This window comes from Oncorhynchus masou, chromosome 14 (assembly GCF_036934945.1).
Source record: "Oncorhynchus masou masou isolate Uvic2021 chromosome 14, UVic_Omas_1.1, whole genome shotgun sequence".
NCBI classification, from domain to species: Eukaryota; Metazoa; Chordata; class Actinopteri; order Salmoniformes; family Salmonidae; genus Oncorhynchus; species Oncorhynchus masou.
Genome location: NC_088225.1, coordinates 19,309,781 through 19,331,903, shown reverse-complemented (window position 1 = coordinate 19,331,903; position 22,123 = coordinate 19,309,781). Strand labels below are relative to the sequence as shown.

Below are 22,123 nucleotides of genomic sequence, written 5' to 3'. Positions count from 1 at the left end.
ACAGCTGTAATCGCAGCAAAAGGTGGCGCTACAAAGTATTAACTTAAGGGGGCTGAATAATTTTGCACGCCCAATTTTTCAGTTTTTGATTTGTTAAAAAAGTTTGAAATATCCAATGTCGTTCCACTTCATGATTGTGTCCCACATGTTGATTCTTCACAAAAAAATACAGTTTTATATCTTTATGTTTGAAGCCTGAAATGTGGCAAAAGGTCGCAAAGTTCAAGGGGGCCGAATACTTTCGCAAGGCACTGTAGCTTGTTTGATGGCACTGGTATTTTGAGCTGAACACCAGTTAATTCAGGGAGAAATCTGAAATGTAAATTCCAATTGCCCTGAACATCTATTCAATGTGGAATTATAATTTCAGTTTACTTCCTGAATCAAATTAATTCAAATCGACTGCAAACCTGCTTAACACATTCAATACAGGAAGAAAAACTCAAGCATTACGGTAGCCAGTCAGCAGGGTTTGATCAATGCAGGCGCAATGATGAAACGTACCAAGATGCTTCTTGCTCCAAAAGCTTTTCTCTTCCTACTGCAGTTGTCATGGCTGGCTCTGTGTTGACATTAAAGCGTCGGTGTAGCCTACAGCTGTTCCCCCTATAGAATGATCACATGACAGTGGCATTCGATGTCTGAATGTGAGCATCAACAAGAGAGTAATTACTGAGACTTGAGTAACACACCTGAGGTGCTATGTTGCCATGGGGATGTACTGTATGGAGAGTTCAGACCTGTGAATGAGCCAATACTCTAATAATATGGTAATATGTTGTTACATAGCCCTTTAGAACTGACATGTTCTCCATTCTAATGAAGTTAAGTAGTTATTACAGAAGTGAAAAAACAACACAAAAAACACGCTAAGTAGTTTTGAGCATGACACGTTAAAACAAAACTAACATATTTATAGAGTTAAATAATCAATAACTTTATTTTATGATAGAAGTTCTCCTAATGGGTATCATACTTGACAGCCCTGGGCAACAGAAAAAAATTGTATTCAGAGATGATATTCAATAAACTGTGCGCATAAACAGGGGCTGATGAGGTGTCGTTAGTGATAGACAGACCAGTGAGAGATGGCTTTCAAAACAACTTAGGATTTATGCACCTGCAAGGTCAGCTCTACTAACAGTTCAGCTGATCATATATAAAAGCCACTGAGTCAATGAAAATGCATTATCTATGATTCAGTGGCAGTATACAATTGCATATTCACAAGAGGTTTGGCTACTACGGTGTTCCTCATGTTTCGGCTAAAGAGAACAGTTCAAAACAGAGATATAGTTCACTGTTAAAGACACTGCCTGGAATGCTCCAGGCAGATTAGCTATAGATGGACAAAACTTAAAGAAAAAAACAGTTCTGACATTGATACACTAGTTTTAAAGATACATAAAAGTTGTAGTGACAGAACTGAACACAAAAAAAAACGTTAAAAGTCTAAGCTTCAACCTTGATTAAAGTTTCTCCACTTCAGAACACATCTTATTAAATACATTGACAAACATTGCATTGACAGGTTCAAGCAGCACGTTCATCATCATAGTAGGGTACAGGATACAAGTTGTGAAACAGGGCTTACGATGCTTAGAGCTAGGTGATAGAATTATTATTTTTTTTTTTAAATTTAATTTTCACAGAGGGCTGAAAATAATTGAGCTCCTTCCCTTCTTGCTTTTGGTACTCAATAACATTTATCTTTTACGTTCAAAACGTTGTTTATGTCTGGCCAATGATGGTGCTGTATTATTTGAGAGGAATTGGAACAATCAGGCAGTAACTGTCTGCCAGGCAATGAGGCTTTCGGAATAAAAATAGGGTGCTCCCCCCCAACCCGTCTGCCCCTCGATCTTACAGTCTCCTCCATTTCTCTGATCCCATAACATAGGAGCTGCCAGGACTGGGGTCATCATACTATAAACCTTCAGCTTTGGGCTACAGTAATCATATAAGTTCTGGAACACCTCAATGTGATCAGAGAATGAGGGGAGAGAGAAGGCACAACAAAACCTTACGACAGGTTGTACACAAAATCAAAGACAGTGGTCTTAGTCCAACCCTGCTAGTGTAGTTTCAACAGAGAGTTGTGTGTCACCCTCATGCCCGGTTAGTGCAAAGGCTGAGTGAGTAATGACAGTGGCAGTGATGGATGCACACTGTCCGGTCTTCAGCATACTGCTGTCAGGAGAGGGCAGGGTTGGAGAATAGAGGGAGAGGAGATCTACAGGATGACACAAGGCGGGCGGCTCTTGGTGATCTTCTCCACTGGCTTGCCATCATGGGCTTTCTGTATAGCGTCCATGATCTGCAGGGGGGACAAGACATCTTGTGTCATTGGGGGTAGTCATTGGCAGTTGACACACACAGTTTGTCAGACATTAAAATTACAGCCTTGTAAGAAGTTAACAACTTACGTCGTCTTCATATGGGAAGCCGCTTGTTTCGAGCTTTGAGAAAACTACTTGCCCGTTGATCTCAATCTCAAAACTGCCTGCAGAAACAAAAGCATCAAATCAAGGAAAACAATGTAGTCAGAGAATATAGTAGAAACATACACTCACCAGCCAGTTTATTATGTACACCACCATGTTCATGAAAATGGTTCACTCCTACAGACAGTGAGTTATGTGGCCGTGGCTAGCTATATAAAGCAGGCAGACCGGCAGAGGCATTCAGTTAATGTGCGATTGGATGTTAGAAGAATGGGCAAAATGAGTGACCTAAGTGACTTTGAGTGCGGTATGATCGTCGGTGCCAAACACATTGGATCGAGCATCTCAGAAAGGTCCTCCTGGGCTTTTCAAGACAACAGTGTCTAGGGTTTCCCGAGAATGTTGCCACAAACCAAAACAATCCAGTCAGAGATCAAAGGAAAATATCAAGAATCGTGCAAGCTAACAGGAGGGCCACAAACATACAAATAACGGCCCAGTACAACAGTGGTGTGTAGAATGGCATTTTAGAGCGCACCGATCCCTGTCAATGATGGGCTGTTGCAGCAGACATTCACACCAGGTTCCACTCCTATCAGCTAAACACAAGAAGAAACATCTCCAGTGGTCACGCGATCGCCAACACTGGACAATTGAGAAGTGGAAAAACGTCACCTGGTCCAACGAATCCCGGTTCCTGTTGCTTTATGCTGATGGCAGAGACAGGATTTGGCGTAAGCAGCATGAGTCCATGGACCCATCCTGCCTGGTGTCTATGGTACAGGCTGATTGCGGTGGTGTACCACGATCCAATCTGCAGCAATTGCATGATGCCATTGCATCAGTGTAGACCAACATCCCTTTTGTAATGTGTCCGACTTGAGAATCCTTGTGTCATCCTGTAGATCTCCTCTCCCTCTATTCTCCATTGCCCCAAATAATTCAGGACGTTCTGGAGGCAAAGGGGGGTCCGTGTGGCAGTGAGCTCCCATCACTGCCACTACTCACTCACCCTTTGCACTAACCTGGCATGAGGGTGACACACACCTCTCTAATAAACTGTCCAGTGAGAAAGAACATGTAACGATGTAAAAATGCTTTACATTATTAGTGTACTTACCAACACTATACGTACCTGTATTGTCTGTAGTAGGCTATGTGGACAGGACCAACTTACCTTGCCTTCCTACGAAGCCCGACACTTCCGCTTCAGTGAATTCCGCGGTGACAACCCGCGCGAGCTCCTGATAGCGGGGCTCGTACCCTCATCCACCGCTAAGGACAACGACAAAACAAAAACATAGCTTAGTGATGAATAATTAACCCTAAAGTAGTTGGGGGAAAATGGCCAAGCAATGTCTAAGGTAAACATTTATCAACTAACGTTAGCTAGCATAAAACATTCATAAAAGAGTGGTTACTCTGCGCTATGAAGATGGCTGGTTCGAGCTGTTAGCTTCTGTAGCTACAGTAGCTACCTAAAACGCATGGGAGCTGCTTTTAAAAAAGTCGAATAATCCAATAAATGGAAAATAAACATACCAGTATTCGACTTTGACTTGCACACCCATGGCTGTTGAAGAAACTTGCTAGCTTGCTCGTTCCTTCTTCTCGATAAGCCGATTCAGGTTTGACCTACAGACACGATTGTGTAACACAGATGCTAAAAAGGCTAACTAGCTTGCTGAAGCGTATGAGCAGAGAAATGCTTTTGGTTGGTGTAACCAGAGGTGGGAGGAGCGAGAAAAAGCAGGAAGAAAATACTAGCAGGGACCTGCTCCAATACTTTTGAAATGCATCCTTCCTTTCTACTTTCTTTCTTTGAGATTATTGATAATCTGTTTGAATGGCAAATACTATAGACATATAGGTGAGGTTTGGGTCGTTATTGGTGACACTGTAATGAATAATCCAATTTTGTAGCAAAATAACAATTGCAGTAGCAGTATTTTAAAACAATGGACAATTGTCTGTCCATTGCAAAATTTGCCATTTTTTTTCTAGGAATGCTGTCAAAATGAATGTTTGGTATGCAAGATTGCAGTTTTTACCTACCGGAATCAGACTGCACCAATTAATTAAGACATGCTTAACAACATGATGTATATACTGCCTCTCAGTCACGGGCAAGTCAACATAAGATAATAACTGTACAGATGTACTGCATCAATGACAAAGGTGGGCTGGGCAGATGACAAACTCAGACGGATGAGTCATGTCATAAAGTTGGGTATTTTTCTTCCTTATCTTTTACTTTTGCAAGGCATGCTGACTCAGAGGAGTGGCGTGTCTCTTTAACTGCAATAAATGGCTGGCTCCTTACTTATGTTGCATTTATAACCAAGTGGGAAAGTAGTATTTACCACATATACAACTGGCAAAGATCCAGTTGAATGGCCCTCCAACTGGTAATTACTATTGGGAAGCTCATCTGTCATCCCTGAGCTCTAACTTCTCCCACATGCTGAACTCTGACATCACCTACTAAGGAAAATACCTTGATACCAGCATTTTCGGAAGTAATTTTTTAAATTTTTTACTTTATTTTATCAGTGAGTCATATTGAGACCAAAGTTTATTTTACAGATTAGCCTTGAATTACAGAAAATACACACATCAAAATGTAAATACAAAATGCAAGCAGAAAGAAAAACACGGTCATAAAAAACAAATACATTCATCTGCTAAATGGGATATATATATATATATATATAATAAGGTCCTCAATCAGCTTTCTGAATTGGCCTAGAGACCAATTGTTCCACAATTAAGGTGCAAGAAAACTCAGTAGAGACCAAATGAATTTCCAGAGTTAGCCATCCCTGAAACCGGGTGTGGTACCTCGTATGTCTAAAGTTTGGTAATGATGTTAAGTACAGTGGGTCTTTTTGTAAAATAGCTTTATAAATGAAAACGTAACAATATATCAACCTACGTGACATCAAAGAGGGCCAACCAACATTCTAGTAGAGAATTCAGTGATGAGTACTAAAATTGTCGCCCGTATTAAATTGCAGTGCGCTATTATAAGCTGCAACTAACAGCTTTAATGAAGTGGCAGCTGCATTTATATAGATGATGTCGCCATAGTCTAGGACCGATAGGAATGTCTACTGAATAATATGCTTTCTACTAAACCCATTTTTATTCTCAGTTAATTCTCATGCATTCAATTCATATATACAACTTCACAACTTGTAATTACCATCTTCCCATTTGGTTATAAACACAACGTTATTACTGCTTATTACTGCCCACCTTCAGACTCATAAAGACATCACAAGTCATCAAGGCAAGTGTCCACTCCCTTCAGAGTAAAAGCTACACCCCAGTCTTTCAGGAACTTGTTGTAAGCCAGAAGTAAAAGGACTGTTATTGGGGATGATGACTAAAATGAGTTGGATTGGAACAATTTTGGGGAGAAACTAAGCACAGATAAAGCTTAAGATCAAGAGAAATGGCAACCAGAGATTCATCAACATGTGGTAAGTTTTTTCATCTCAATTGTCTTACATATCAACTTGAGAAAAAGATTGTACTGTATATAAAGGACATTTTACACATGGCTTGTGAAGTTGTTTTTAATAATCAGTGTAAAAGTATTACTCTAACCCTTACATGGCCAGTTTAATGTAAGTTAAGATGATGTACATGTTTGTGTTTGTGTGTGTACTTCTGACTACGTGTGTGTGTTTGTGTATGTACTTGTGACTATAAGTGTGTGTTTTTTGTGTACTTGTGACTACGTGTGTGTGTTTGTGTGTGTACTTGTGACTGTACGCGTGTGTTTTTTACAATTTATTTGTTAATCATTGTGGGTATGACAGTCCCTTTAAAATGGAAGCCTAATGTCAGGCAGTATAACACAAAATGTGCACCAGCATGAACAGCAACTCTGTCTTTCACGTCTCTTGTTTGTGTGTCTCAGACCTGAAAGTTATCCTTCTTGGCGGCAGAAACTCTGGGAAGAGCGAAGTGGGAAATGTGCTGCTGGACAGGGAGGAGTTTGTCATCAAGGAGCGGACTACGTGCTCTAGGAGGGTGGGAGAGGTGGCAGGTGGGTGGGTTACTGTGGTGGACACACCTGGCTGGTGGTGTGACTTCAAGGTGCAGGACACGCCTCAGCTGGTGAAAAGGGAGATAGTGTGCAGTGTCTCTCTGTGCACCCCAGGACCCCATATTTTCCTTATGGTCATTAAGACACACTCAGTGTTCTGTGAGAAGCGTCGCAGGGCTGTAGAGGAGCACCTGGCCCTCCTCGGTGAGAGAGTGTGGAGTCACTGTATGGTCGTCTTCACCTGCAGGGACTGGCCTGGACACATGCACATGGAGCAACAAGTCAAAAGAGGAGGCACGGCCCCCCTGTGGCTGGTGGAGAAATGCAGTCATAGGTATCACTGCCTCAACTTGAAGGGTGGACCAGGTGGAAATCAGGTCACAGAGCTGTTCAGGAAGATGCAGAGACTGGTGACAGAAAATAGTGACTGCTATTTTAAAATGGAGGGACTGCTTTTACAAGAGGTGGAGGAAAAGAAGAGGATAGTGGAGCAAAGGGCTCTGCAGAGATTGATGAATATGCAGAAACAGAGATCTCTGCTCAATGGTGAGTTATCACTGAGATTGTTCTTAGTACACAATGCTTTTCCATATTGCCAACAGTAGATTTTAGAATATTTCTGTTCTATCAGGGCTCTACAGTGCGACCATTTTACTCACATATATGCCAAAATATTTTGCTGTGGAATTCAGAAATGAAGGATTCTAGCTGTATTATTATGTAATATGTGGACAACTACAAATACCTAGGTGTCTGGCAAGACTGTAAACTCTCCTTCCAGATTCATATTATACATCTCCAATCCTAAATTGATCTAGAATCGGCTTTCTATTTCGCAACCAAGCCTCCTTCACTCATACTTCCAAACATACCCTCGTAAAATTGACTATCCTACCGATCCTCGACTTCGGCGATGTAATTTACCAAATAGCCTCCAACACTCTACTCAGCAAATCTTGATGCAGTCTATCACAGTGCCATCCGTTTTGTCACCAAAGCCCCATATACCACCTACCACTGCAACCTGTATGCTGTCGTCGGCTGGCCCTCGCTACATATTCCTTACCAGACCCACTGGCTCCAGGTCATCAAAAAGTATTTGCTAGGTAAAGCTCCACCTTATCTCAGCTCACTGGTCACCATAACAAAATAGTAGCATGCGCTCCAGCAGGTATATCTCACTGGTCACCCCCAAAGCCAACACCTCCTTTGGATGCCTTTCCTTCCAGTTCTCTGCTGCCAATGACTGGAACGAATTGCAAAAATCGCAGAAGTTGGAGACTTATATCTCCCTCACTAACTTTAAGCATCAGCTATCTGAGCAGCTTACCGATCGCTGCAGCTGTACATAGTCCATCTGTAAATAGCCCATCCAACTACCTACCTCATCCCCATATTGTTTTTATTTACTTTTTTTTCCTTTTGCACACCAGTATTTCTACTTGCACATCATCATCTGCACATCTATCACTCCCTTGTTCATTTTCTAAATTGTAATTACTTCGCTACTATGGCCTATTTATTGCCATACCTCCTTACGCCATTTGCACACACTGTATATAGACTTTTTCTATTGTGTTATTGACTGTACTTTTGTTTATTCCATATGTAACTCTGTGTTGTTGTTTGTGTCGCACTGCTTTGCTTTAACTTGGCCAGGTCGCAGTTGTAAATGAGAACTTGTTCTCAACTGGCCTACCTGGTTAAATAAAGGTGAATTTAAAAATGAAAAAATATTTAGGCACCCATGTGCTCCTTGTAAAAAATGACAGCGTAAAGCACTATCTATTATGATGTTACATTGTTACCTTCTTTTCTACCAGGGGAGTCATGTCATCTCCGATATCAGAGTCGTGCTGCTTGGAGCTCGGGGCTCAGGGAAGAGTTCAGCAGGAAACACCATCCTGGGTCAAGGAGGAAGCTTTCAGGTCAGAAGGAGAACAGCGCAATGCATGGTGGGATCAGGGGATGTTGCTTGGAGACAAGTCACTGTGGTGGAAATTCCAGGCTGGTGGATGAATTACTTCTCTCAGGATAGTCCTGTTTTTGACAGACAGGAGATAGTGTGTAGTGTATCTCTTGGCTCCCCTGGCCCACATGCCCTCCTGCTAATGGTGCGTGTGGACCGGTCCTTCACAGAGACCTACAGGAGAGCTGTGCAGGAGCACCTAGAGCTCATCACAGACGCTGTCTGGGCTCACATCATCGTCCTGTTCAACTTTGGGGACTGGCTGGGAGACACAACCATCGAGCAGCACATTGAGAATGAGGGGGAGGCCCTTCAGTGGCTTGTGGAGAAGTGTGGCAACAGGTATCATGTCCTCAACAATAGAAGCAACTCAGGATTTCAGGTTACGGAACTGATGAGAAAGATTGAGGAACTGATATCATGCAACAGCAGTTGTTACTGTAAGATTGAGGGTGGGATTCTGCAGGAGTTGGAGGAGAAGAGGAGGGAAGAACAGAAAAGAGCAGGGGAGAGACTGACGAGGAGGCAGAAACAAAGAGAGACTGCCAGATCTCTATTAGGTGAGTTAAATCAATCTCTCTCAAAATGTACTTTAGGTGTCTGATTCTATTCATATTGATGTGAAATATTAAGGATGAACATTTTCCATTTGTTCATAGAGCTTTAAATCTGACAATGTGAACGAAACACTTTGTATTCATACATTTTATGTCCACAGCAGACGTGTTATACATGACAGTATTCTTATTTGTTTGTGACAGGGGAGTTCTACTGTCCCTCAGAGCTGAGAATAATGCTGCTGAGTGGCCGCAACACAGGCAGGAGCTCTGCTGGAAACACCATCCTGGGCAGAGAGCACTTTAAAGTAGGGTGCCATGCTACTGACTGTGTGGAAGGACAAGGAAAGGTCAGGGGTTAAACTGTGACAGTTTTGGACCCACCAGGTTGGCTGTCAGTGGGTCCTGGCTCCCTGATGTCTCCCTCAGCCTCTGGGGTAACTGTGGTCCTGGTGGTTGTGAATGTGAGCTCCTCCTTCAGCCACACTGTCTGGAGAACAGCAGAAAAACACCTGGAGGCGCTCGGAGAGAAAGTATGGAAAAGAACCATGGTCCTATTCACCTTTGGGGACTGGCTGGGGGACACAACCATCGAGCAGCGCATTGAGAGTGAGGGAGAGCCCCTCCAGAGGCTTGTCGAGAAGTGTGGCAACAGATACCACGTGTTGGACAGTAAGAACCAGGGGACTGGTGCACAGGTCACTGACCTGCTACAGAAGATAGAGGAGATGCTGGTGGAGGAGAGGTTGGAGGTCCTACGGAGAAGAGAACAGGTTGGGAAGAGTCTCACAGTGATGCAGGAGCCAGAGATGGATGGAGTGATGGGAGAGGGCATAGAGGTCCTTGTAGCAAACCACACAGACGCTCCCTTTCATGATGGTAAGCAAGACTGATGCACATTAGATAGAACTTACAGTGCATCATTTCATGATATATTTACTATTTATTCTGACAGAGCTCTCTTGTGTTGCAGCGTGTGAGGTGGCTTGTTCAGAGGACCTTCTAACCCCAGATGACTTAGGAGCCCCAGACTTTGGTGTACAGGAGTTGGCACTACCAGAGGCCAGCGGAGGATGGTGGACTGAAGCAAATCACTCCATCGATGATGTGGAGGGGTTTCTGTCCAGCATGGCCAGTGTGCTTCAGGGGAATCAGGAGGGGCTGATGTGGAACATGAGGGGCAGACAGATGCTAGTGGTGACTCTCCCAGACTGTCTCCACGCTGGACCTACTCAGAGCCATCATCTGAGATGGAATGGACAGAATGGTAGAAAACCGGTCACCCTGTTCTCTCCAGGACACCAAGCTCTCCTCCTGGTCCAGCAACCCAAAGAACCAGAAAGAATGCTGGTGAAGAACCAGGAAGACATAGTGGATATACAGTCCCTTGGACACCCCAGGCTGAGGGACAGGACCCTCAAAGAGATTGCCAGAACAGGAGGCCTGCAGGCCTTGATTGACCAATGGGGGAACAGTAATTTGGAGGAGCTTGAATCCTTCATTGACTCCTATTTTGAAATGGTGTGGAAGAAAACCTTGGTGTCTTTCATAGTAGAGGAGGAGGACTGTCTCACCAGCAACAGCCCAGAGCTGAATGATGTTGGGGAGGATCTTGTAAATAATGGTGACCTGGAGGTGCTGTCATGCATTGACAAGAAGCTGTCTAAGCTGGACCTCCTGGAAGGCATGCAGAGAGACTTGCTGGACCTCAGACAGAGTCTGGATCGCAGCTGTGACATCATACAGGAACTCAGTGACAATAGTAAAGCAACACAGAAGCCTGCTGTTCCCTCTGATGCAGGGGAGGCAGAAGTGGAGGAAAGTTGCTCGAGGAGAGATGTTCAACAATAACAGAAATGATAAGTTATAGATTGGTTTGGTTTGTTTTATCTAAATATGCCCTAACATCATTGTTCAGGTAACTAATGAACAGTATTGATTTATTGATAGAGTTAATGCTAATGGTGAGGCAGTATATTAACTTCATGATGTCATGTGTTTCCACAAGGGGGAGCCCTCTGATAAGCAATTGTGGGGGGTTGGTCTCCTGCATAGGTTACTGTATCTATTCACTAGATGAAATATTTAACTCCATTATTATGCAAGATACCAGTCATTTTAAATCAGTTATTGTTGATCATTTCCTAGATGATTATTTTATTTATCTTATGAGGCTTGTATAAAGACATATCAGGGTCCAGATGACAGCACATGTGTCATGCCATAAAAGTAACATATTAATATATCATCAAACATATCAAAGGGGCGAGTCTTTTTTTGTGTTTGCTCATGAGACTTGTTCGAGTCAATGTAAAAAGAATTGACAGCAACAAAGACTGAGAGCCGTGACCCTCTGAGGTGATGGGTAAGCTGAGGATGAAAAACTGTCTAACTGTGCTGTGATGTGGTGACTGTCTGCAGGTGCTGCAGCCCCAGCCTCAGCCCACTGGCTGATGACTCATCTCTCTACAGCAGAAGCAGAACATGTAGAACTGGGCTGATTCACAACTGGAAGGGAAAAACTGTAGGTCTTCACATTGGGTAGCTACTGTTCATAAATAAGGGCATGGAGTTTTTCCTCTTCAGGTCACATGGTTAGAAAACACTTCAGGTGCTATTCATAATTGCTCTCTATCTTGCAACATGCTGAGGTGTGTGAGAGGGAGAGAGAAAGCGAGTGAGAGAGAAAGGGGGAGGAATAGGGAGAGAGAGAGAGAGAGAGAGCGAGAGAGAGATGCAGAAACAGAGCATGTCTTAAATTACCTTCAATCTCCAGTTAATGAAAAACAGGAAGTTGGTTCAGGCAGACCAGACATTGTGTTAGCTGAGAATACCATAAAGCTGAAAGGCTACATTTCTAAACCCTTTCAGAATTTGCACAAGAGCCAGAGAGATGAGTCACACAGACACATACAGCGGCTAATAGATTTCTGGCTGGGTAAGTAAACACTCTGCAAAGCCTGGTGCAGTCAAGGTCAATCTCTATCTACTTTTAAAGCCAACATGTAAGAACCTCAAAGTAAAGTGTTTTATAGGGCAATTTTTATTGAAATCCATAAATGGGAAGATGTTGTTGCCAAGCTATTATTTTTTTGACCCTCTATTTTTTGTTGACCCTCTGAACGAGGTTACAACGTTGACAGATTGATGAAAAAATAGATGTTTTACTGTCACATACACCAGATAGGCAGTACTGTAAAAAATATTGATACTCAGACATTGTAGAATTGCTGAAACGTAGGCTAAAAACCAGCCAGACAATTGTACTTTCCTCTCAATACTGTTTTTTTGTCAACCTCTAGTTTAACTCTCTACATCCAATATTCACCTTTGTTAATAGCAACACTGGGCTATTTTAGAGTAAAGAAATCCCACAGCCACAAAGTGAGGCTCTTGGGACATAAATGCACTTGTTTTATTTTTGACACATAGCCTCGGCATCCAGTCTCTTCCCTGGCCTGGTGTATTTTTCCCTACTCAGACTAGAAGTTCCATTATGCAGCGATCCCCAGAGTGCTTGGAGAGAGTGAGGAGGGTCCCACCTGGTGTGTTCAGAGTGCATCTCCCCACCGCCCACCTTACTGGCCAATGGGAGAGAGGGTTGTGACTGCCATCCCAGCATAGCCTGGACTGGCGAGAAAGGAGTGTAAGTACAAAATGGTAAACAGAGAGGATATGGGATGTTTTAATATGTTGTACAGATGTAAACTCCACTCTTAGGAAAAAAGGGTTCCAAAAGGGTTCTTTGGCTGTCCCCAAAGGAGAACCCTTTTGGGTTCCATATACAGTGCCTTGCGAAAGTATTCGGCCCCCTTGAACTTTGCGACATTTCAGGCTTCAAACATAAAGATATAAAACTGTATTTTTTTGTGAAGAATCAACAACAAGTGGGACACAATCATGAAGTGGAACGACATTTATTGGATATTTCAAACTTTTTTAACAAATCAAAAACTGAAAAATTGGGCGTGCAAAATTATTCAGCCCCTTTACTTTCAGTGCAGCAAACTCTCTCCAGAAGTTCAGTGAGGATCTCTGAATGATCCAATGTTGACCTAAATGACTAATGATGATAAATACAATCCACCTGTGTGTAATCAAGTCTCCGTATAAATGCACCTGCACTGTGATAGTCTCAGAGGTCCGTTAAAAGCGCAGAGCGCATCATGAAGAACAAGGAACACACCAGGCAGGTCCGATATACTGTTGTGAAGAAGTTTAAAGCCGGATCTGGATACAAAAAGATTTCCCAAGCTTTAAACATCCCAAGGAGCACTGTGCAAGCGATAATATTGAAATGGAAGGAGTATCAGACCACTGCAAATCTACCAAGACCTGGCCGTCCCTCTAAACTTTCAGCTCATACAAGGAGAAGACTGATCAGAGATGCAGCCAAGAGGCCCATGATCACTCTGGATGAACTGCAGAGATCTACAGCTGAGGTGGGAGACTCTGTCCATAGGACAACAATCAGTCGTATATTGCACAAATCTGGCCTTTATGGAAGAGTGGCAAGAAGAAAGCCATTTCTTAAAGATATCCATAAAAAGTGTCGTTTAAAGTTTGCCACAAGCCACCTGGGAGACACACCAAACATGTGGAAGAAGGTGCTCTGGTCAGATGAAACCAAAATTGAACTTTTTGGCAACAATGCAAAACGTTATGTTTGACGTAAAAGCAACACAGCTCATCACCCTGAACACACCATACCCACTGTCAAACATGGTGGTGGCAGCATCATGGTTTGGACCTGCTTTTCTTCAGCAGGGACAGGGAAGATTGTTAAAATTGATGGGAAGATGGATGGAGCCAAATACAGGACCATTCTGGAAGAAAACCTGATGGAGTCTGCAAAAGACCTGAGACTGGGACGGAGATTTGTCTTCCAACAAGACAATGATCCAAAACATAAGGCAAAATCTACAATGGAATGGTTCAAAAATAAACATATCCAGGTGTTAGAATGGCCAAGTCAAAGTCCAGACCAAATCAAATCAAATCAAATTTATTTATATAGCCCTTCGTACATCAGCTGATATCTCAAAGTGCTGTACAGAAACCCAGCCTAAAACCCCAAACAGCAAGCAATGCAGGTGTAGAAGCACGGTGGCTAGGAAAAACTCCCTAGAAAAGCCAAAACCTAGGAAGAAACCTAGAGAGGAACCAGGCTATGTGGGGTGGCCAGTCCTCTTCTGGCTGTGCCGGGTAGAGATTATAACAGAACATGGCCAAGATGTTCAAATGTTCATAAATGACCAGCATGGTCGAATAATAATAAGGCAGAACAGTTGAAACTGGAGCAGCAGCACGGCCAGGTGGACTGGGGACAGCAAGGAGTCATCATGTCAAGTAGTCCTGGGGCATGGTCCTAGGGCTCAGGTCAGTTGAAACTGGAGCAGCAGCACGGCCAGGTGGACTGGGGACAGCAAGGAGTCATCATGTCAGGTAGTCCTGGGGCATGGTCCTAGGGCTCAGGTCCTCCGAGAGAGAGAAGGAGAGAATTAGAGAACGCACACTTAGATTCACACAGGACACCGAATTGGACAGGAGAAGTACTCCAGATATAACAAACTGACCCCAGCCCCCCGACACATAAACTACTGCAGCATAAATACTGGAGGCTGAGACAGGAGGGGTCAGGAGACACTGTGGCCCCATCCGAGGACACCCCCGGACAGGGTCAAACAGGAAGGATATAACCCCACCCACTTTGCCAAAGCACAGCCCCCACACCACTAGAGGGATATCTTCACCCACCAACTTACCATCCTGAGACAAAGCTGAGTATAGCCCGCAAAGATCTCCGCCATGGCACAACCCAAGGGGGGGGGGGCGCCAACCCAGACAGGATGACCACATCAGTGAATCAACCCACTCAGGTGACGCACCCCCTCCAGGGACGGCATGAGAGAGCCCCAGCAAGCCAGTGACTCAGCCCCTGTAATAGGGTTAGAGGCAGAGAATCCCAGTGGAAAGAGGGGAACCGGCCAGGCAGAGACAGCAAGGGTGGTTCGTTGCTCCAGAGCCTTTCCGTTCACCTTCCCACTCCTGGGCCAGACTACACTCAATCATATGACCCACTGAAGAGATGAGTCTTCAGTAAAGACTTAAAGGTTGAGACCGAGTTTGCGTCTCTGACATGGGTAGGCAGACCGTTCCATAAAAATGGAGCTCTATAGGAGAAAGCCCTGCCTCCAGCTGTTTGCTTAGAAATTCTAGGGACAATTAGGAGGCCTGCGTCTTGTGACCGTAGCGTACGTGTAGGTATGTACGGCAGGACCAAATCAGAGAGATAGGTAGGAGCAAGCCCATGCAATGCTTTGTAGGTTAGCAGTAAAACCTTGAAATCAGCCCTTGCTTTGACAGGAAGCCAGTGTAGGGAGGCTAGCACTGGAGTAATATGATCAAATTTTTTGGTTCTAGTCAGGATTCTAGCAGCCGTATTTAGCACTAACTGAAGTTTATTTAGTGCTTTATCCGGGTAGCCGGAAAGTAGAGCATTGCAGTAGTCTAACCTAGAAGTGACAAAAGCATGGATTAATTTTTCTGCATCATTTTTGGACAGAAAGTTTCTGATTTTTGCAATGTTACGTAGATGGAAAAAAGCTGTCCTTGAAATGGTCTTGATGTGTTCTTCAAAAGAGAGATCAGGGTCCAGAGTAACGCCGAGGTCCTTCACAGTTTTATTTGAGATGACTGTACAACCATTAAGATTAATTGTCAGATTCAACAGAAGATCTCTTTGTTTCTTGGGACCTAGAACAAGCATCTCTGTTTTATCCGAGTTTAAAAGTAGAAAGTTTGCTGCCATCCACTTCCTTATGTCTGAAACACATGCTTCTAGCGAGGGCAATTTTGGGGCTTCACCATGTTTCATTGAAATGTACAGCTGTGTATCATCCGCATAGCAGTGAAAGTTAACATTATGTTTTCGAATAACATCCCCAAGAGGTAAAATATATAGTGAAAACAACAGCGGTCCTAAAACGGAACCTTGAGGAACACCGAAATTTACAGTTGATTTGTCAGAGGACAAACCATCCACAGAGACAAACTGATATCTTTCCGACAGATAAGATCTAAACCAGGCCAGAACTTGTCCGTGTAGACCAATTTGGGTTTCCAATCTCTCCAAAAGAATGTGGTGATCGATGGTATCAAAAGCAGCACTAAGGTCTAGGAGCACGAGGACAGATGCAGAGCCTCGGTCCGATGCCATTAAAATGTCATTTACCACCTTCACAAGTGCCGTCTCAGTGCTATGATGGGGTCTAAAACCAGACTGAAGCATTTCATATACATTGTTTGTCTTCAGGAAGGCAGTGAGTTGCTGAGCAACAGCCTTTTCTAAGATTTTTGAGAGGAATGGAAGATTCGATATAGGCCGATAGTTTTTTATATTTTCTGGGTCAAGGTTTGGCTTTTTCAAGAGAGGCTTTATTACTGCCACTTTTAGTGAGTTTGGTACACATCCGGTGGATAGAGAGCCGTTTATTATGTTCAACATAGGAGGGCCAAGCACAGGAAGCAGCTCTTTCAGTAGTTTAGTTGGAATAGGGTCCAGTAAGCAGCTTGAAGGTTTAGAGGCCATGATTATTTTCATCATTGTGTCAAGAGATATAGTACTAAAACACTTGAGCGTCTCTCTTGATCCTAGGTCCACGCAGAGTTGTGCAGACTCAGGACAACTGAGCTTTGAAGGAATACGCAGATTTAAAGAGGAGTCTGTAATTTGCTTTCTAATAATCATAATTTTTTCCTCAAAGAAGTTCATGAATTTATCACTGCTAAAGTGAAAGTCATCCTCTCTTGGGGAATGCTGCTTTTTAGTTAGCTTTGCGACCGTATCAAAAAGGAATTTTGGATTGTTCTTATTGTCCTCAATTAAGTTAGAAAAATAGGATGATCGAGCAGCAGTAAGGGCTCTTCGGTACTGCACGGTACTGTCTTTCCAAGCTAGACGGAAGACTTCCAGTTTGGTGTGGCGCCATTTCCGTTCCAATTTTCTGGAAGCTTGCTTCAGAGCTCGGGTATTTTCTGTGTACCAGGGAGCTAGTTTCTTATGAGAAATGTTTTTAGTTTTTAGGGGTGCAACTGCATCTAGGGTATTGCGCAAGGTTAAATTGAGTTCCTCAGTTAGGTGGTTAACTGATTTTTGTCCTCTGGTGTCATTGGGTAGACAGAGGGAATCTGGAAGGACATCAAGGAATCTTTGTGTTGTCTGTGAATTTATAGCACGACTTTTGATGTTCCTTGGTTGGGGTCTGAGCAGATTATTTGTTGCAATTGCAAACGTAATAAAATGGTGGTCCGATAGTCCTGGATTATGAGGAAAAACATTAAGATCCACAACATTTATTCCATGGGACAAAACTAGGTCCAGCGTATGACTGTGACAGTGAGTGGGTCCAGAGACATGTTGGACAAAACCCACTGAGTCGATGATGGCTCCGAAAGCCTTTTGGAGTGGGTCTGTGGACTTTTCCATGTGAATATTAAAGTCACCAAAGATTAGAATATTATCTGCTATGACTACAAGGTCCGATAGGAATTCAGGGAACTCAGTGAGGAACGCTGTATATGACCCAGGAGGCCTGTAAACAGTAGCTATAAAAAGTGATTGAGTAGGCTGCATAGATTTCATGACTAGAAGCTCAAAAGACGAAAACGTCATTTTTTTTTTTGTAAATTGAAATTTGCTATCGTAAATGTTAGCAACACCTCCGCCTTTGCGGGATGCACGGGGATATGGTCACTAGTGTAGCCAGGAGGTGAGGCCTCATTTAACACAGTAAATTCATCAGGCTTAAGCCATGTTTCAGTCAGGCCAATCACATCAAGATTATGATCAGTGATTAGTTCATTGACTATAATTGCCTTTGAAGTAAGGGATCTAACATTAAGTAGCCCTATTTTGAGATGTGAGGTATCATGATCTCTTTCAATAATGACAGGAATGGAGGTGGTCTTTATCCTAGTGAGATTGCTAAGGCGAACACCGCCATGTTTAGTTTTGCGCAACCTAGGTCGAGGCACAGACCTCAATCCAATCGAGAATCTGTGGAAAGAACTGAAAACTGCTGTTCACAAATGCTCTCCATCCAACCTCACTGAGCTCGAGCTGTTTTGCAAGGAGGAATGGGAAAAAATTTCAGTCTCTCGATGTGCAAAACTGATAGAGACATACCCCAAGCGACTTACAGCTGTAATCGCAGCAAAAGGTGGCGCTACAAAGTATTAACTTAAGGGGGCTGAATAATTTTGCACGCCTAATTTTTCAGTTTTTGATTTGTTAAAAAAGTTTGAAATATCCAATAAATGTCGTTCCACTTCATGATTGTGTCCCACTTGTTGTTGATTCTTCACAAAAAAATACAGTTTTATATCTTTATGTTTGAAGCCTGAAATGTGGCAAAAGGTCGCAAAGTTCAAGGGGACCGAATACTTTCGCAAGGCACTGTAGAACCCTCTGTGGAAAGGTTCTCCTATAGGGACAGCCGGAGAACCCTTTTAGGTTCCAGATAGCACCTTTTTTTCTAAGAGTGTACAAGGGAGGAGGAAGGGAAAAAGTGGTGATGAGCAGATTTAGTGTTTGCAAGACTTCCTCCCACTGTGAGCCAGAGGTGACTTGTTTGCAATCATGATCTCTTTATCTCTGTCAGTCTCTCTCTGCATCTCACTGCATTATTCCCTCATGAATATCAATCCCCCTTTTATCCACTCCTCCCTCTCTTTCTCGCTCTCTTGCTTTATCATCCATCCTCCTTTAGCCTCCAACAGCTTAACACAGCAGGCATAGAAAGACGTCTGAGCGAAGTTGCCATTTCCGATGTTCAGGGGAAACTGAAGTTAGGTTGAAAATACTCCATCCCTGTAAAGCAGATGTTAGTGTGTTCTGGTGACGCAGCATAGGATAGTCCTCCAGTCACTAGTCTTCTTCTCTCTACCCCCCCCCCCCCCAATCTTACAGCTCCAGTTGTGAGTCTCAGCCCTCCCCACTCATTAAAATAGATTTGCAGCTTGGACGGAAGCTGGAGAGAAATGGATCTCTCAGCGTGATGGCGGTGCAGTGGCCGTTTGGCCCAGGAGACAGTCCTGAGCCCACATTCATCTCCATTAGTAGGACAGCCCAGCCCCCCCCCCCCCCACACACACACACATACGGGATCACGTTTCACCGCCTGCTATTTTTTCAGGTGGAGAGAGAGGATGGGAAAAGGAGGTAGGGAGAGAAGCAGGCATGGAGCAGGCATGGAGGGAGGGAGAGAGAGGGATGATTTAGACTTCGTGAAAAATAATCAGCCATCCTTCACTTCTCCTCTCCACGCTACAATGTCATGACCCCCTAAGGGGTCGATGTTTATATGAGGTGGTGCACTGTAGATCAGGGGAGGCATAAACTTCTATACCCCATAAAGAGTGTATCTTATTATGCATAGAGCCATATGCTCTCTGATTTCATATGAATAAAAACAAGCTGTTATTAAAAAAGCTGCTGGACACAGCTGTCATAATGTTTATTTACTTTGTGTTGGCGATGAATCAGGTTGTGTGTTGGCGATGAATCAGCTGTCATTAGTTGGCACCTGGCCTGAAACAGACTGCTTGGCTTACCAAAGAATGCAAAGGTAACTGAACTCAATGATCGCCCAGCAGCACCCACTCCTGTCATAATGAAGTGCTTTGAGAGACTAGTCAAGGATCATAACACCTCCACCTTACCTGTCTCACATGACCCACTGCAATTTGCTTACCACCCCAATAGGTCCACAGATGATGCAATCGCCATCACACTGCAGACTGCCCTATCCCATCTGGACAAGGGGAATACCTGTGTAAGAATGCTGTTCATTGACTATAGCTCAGCATTCAACACCCTCCAAGCTCATCATTAAGCTTGAGCGTTCTCAGCCCCCTCCAGTACTCCCTGTTCACCCATGACTGTGTGGCCATGCACGCCTCCACCTCAATCATCAAGTTTGCAGACGACACAACAGTAGTAGGCTTGATTACCAACAACGAGACAGCCTACAGGGAGGAAGTGAGGACACTCAACTTCAACAAAACAAAGGAGATGATCGTGGACTTCAGGAAACTGCAGAGGGAGCACCCCCCTATCCACATCGACGGGACAGCAGTGGAGAAGATGGAACGTTTTAAGTTCCTTGGCATACACATCACGGACAAACTGAAGTGGTCCACCTACACAGACAGTGTGGTGAAGAGGGCGCGACAGCACCTCTTCAACCTCAGGAGGCTGAAGAAATTTGGCTTGTCACCTAAAACCTTCACAATTGAGAGCATCCTGTCGCGCTGTATCACCGCCTGGTACGGCAACTGCACCGCCCGCAACAGCAGGGCTCTCCAGAGGATGGTGCGGTCTGTACAACACATCACCGGAGCCAAACTTCCTGCCCTCCAGGACACCTACAGCACCCGATGTCACAGGAAGGCCAAAAAGATCATCAAGGACAACAACCACTCGAGCCACTGCCTGTTCACCCCACTACCATCCAGAAGGCGAGGTCAGTACAGGTGTATCAAAGCTGAGACAGAGAGACTGAAAAACAGCTTCTATCTCAAGGCCATCAGACTGTTAAACAGCCATAATTAACACAGAGAGGCTGCTGCCTACATACATACTTGAAATCATTGGCCACTTTAATAAATGGATCACTAGACACTTTAATAATGACACGTTAATAATGTTTACATATCTTGCATTACTCATCTCATATGTACAGTTGAAGTCGGAAGTTTACATATACTTAGTGTCACGACTTCCACCGAAGTTGGTCCCTCTCCTTGTTTGGGCGGTGTTCGGCGGTAGAAGTCACCGACCTTCTAGCCATCGCTGATCCTCTTTTCATTTTCCTTTGGTTTTGTCTTGTCTTGTATCACACCTGGTTCCAATACCATCAATTATATGTGGGTGACTGTTTATTGTAGTGCTTGTGAATGTCTGTCCTGCTGTGTGTTGGGTTATGTACCCATTTATTTATTATTATGTCTTCCGGTGGGTTTTGTTAATAAACTGCGCCATTGGAAACACAGTTATTTCTCTCCTGCGTCTGACTTCTCTGCCGCCAGTTTGCACCCCTTACACTTAGGTCGGAGTCATTAAAACTCGTTTTTCAACCACTCCACAAATTTCTTGTTAACAAACTATAGTTTTGCCAAGTCGGTTAGGACATCGACCTTGTGCACGACACAAGTTATTTTTCCAACAATTGTTTACCGACAGATTATTTCTCTAAATCACAATCCCAGTGGGTCAGACGTTTACATACACTAATTTGACTTTAAACAGCTTGGAAAATTCCAGAAAATTATGTCATGGCTTTAGAAGCTTCTGATAGGCTTATTGACATCATTTGAGTCAATTGGAGGTGAGGATGTATTTCAAGGCCTACCTTCTTACTCAGTGCCTCTTTGTTTGACATCTGTCAATGGCGTGCGTGCTAAAAGCGGAGTCAGGTGCAGGAGAGCAGAGAGTTGTGAACAGGCGCACACTTTATTTAGGCAGGAGAAACCAACAGACGGACGCCACTGCATCGATACCTCCAGCCAAAGCAAAAGTGCAATCGCGCAAACAGTCACAGTAATATTGTATAAACACAATAACATACCCCGTGAAATAAAACGCATACCAGTAAAGCGCGTCAACATAGACACGTAACACAAAACAATCTCACACAAAGACATGAGGGGAACAGAGGAATAAATACATTTAGTGTGATTGGGGAGTGAATACCAGGTGTGCAGGGAACAAGACAAAACAAGTGGATAAAGGAAAAATGGAGCGGCGATGGCTAGAAAGTCGGTCACTGCCGAACGCTGTCCGAACAAAGAGAGGGGCCGACTTCGGCGGAAGTCGTGACAACATCATGGGAAAATCAAAAGAAATCAGCCAAGACCTCAGAAAAACAATTTTAGACCTCCACACGTCTGGTTCATCCTTGGGAGCAATTTCCAAACGCCTGAAGGTACCATGTTCATCTGTACAAATAATAGTACGCAAGTATAAATACCATTGGACCACACAGCCGTCATACTTTTCAGGAAGGAGACGCATTCTGTCTCCTAGAGATGAACG

General features: G+C 43.7%; 1 protein-coding gene and 1 pseudogene across 1 annotated transcript; one reads left to right on the top strand and one right to left on the bottom strand.

Moving 5' to 3' along the window:
* Positions 1-921: 921 nt before the first annotated feature.
* On the bottom strand, positions 922-4,138 carry LOC135554470 (migration and invasion enhancer 1-like; annotated as a pseudogene).
* Positions 4,139-5,334: 1,196 nt separating this feature from the next.
* Positions 5,335-21,074, top strand: si:ch211-214j24.15 (GTPase IMAP family member 8). Its single transcript, XM_064986797.1, is given in 7 exon segments — positions 5,335-5,929; positions 6,373-7,066; positions 8,330-9,030; positions 9,232-9,906; positions 10,001-12,673; positions 19,574-19,655; positions 19,793-21,074. Coding segments are annotated over 5 exon segments (2,976 nt in total). The 5' UTR covers positions 5,335-5,901; the 3' UTR covers positions 10,879-12,673; positions 19,574-19,655; positions 19,793-21,074.
* Positions 21,075-22,123: the final 1,049 nt, after the last annotated feature.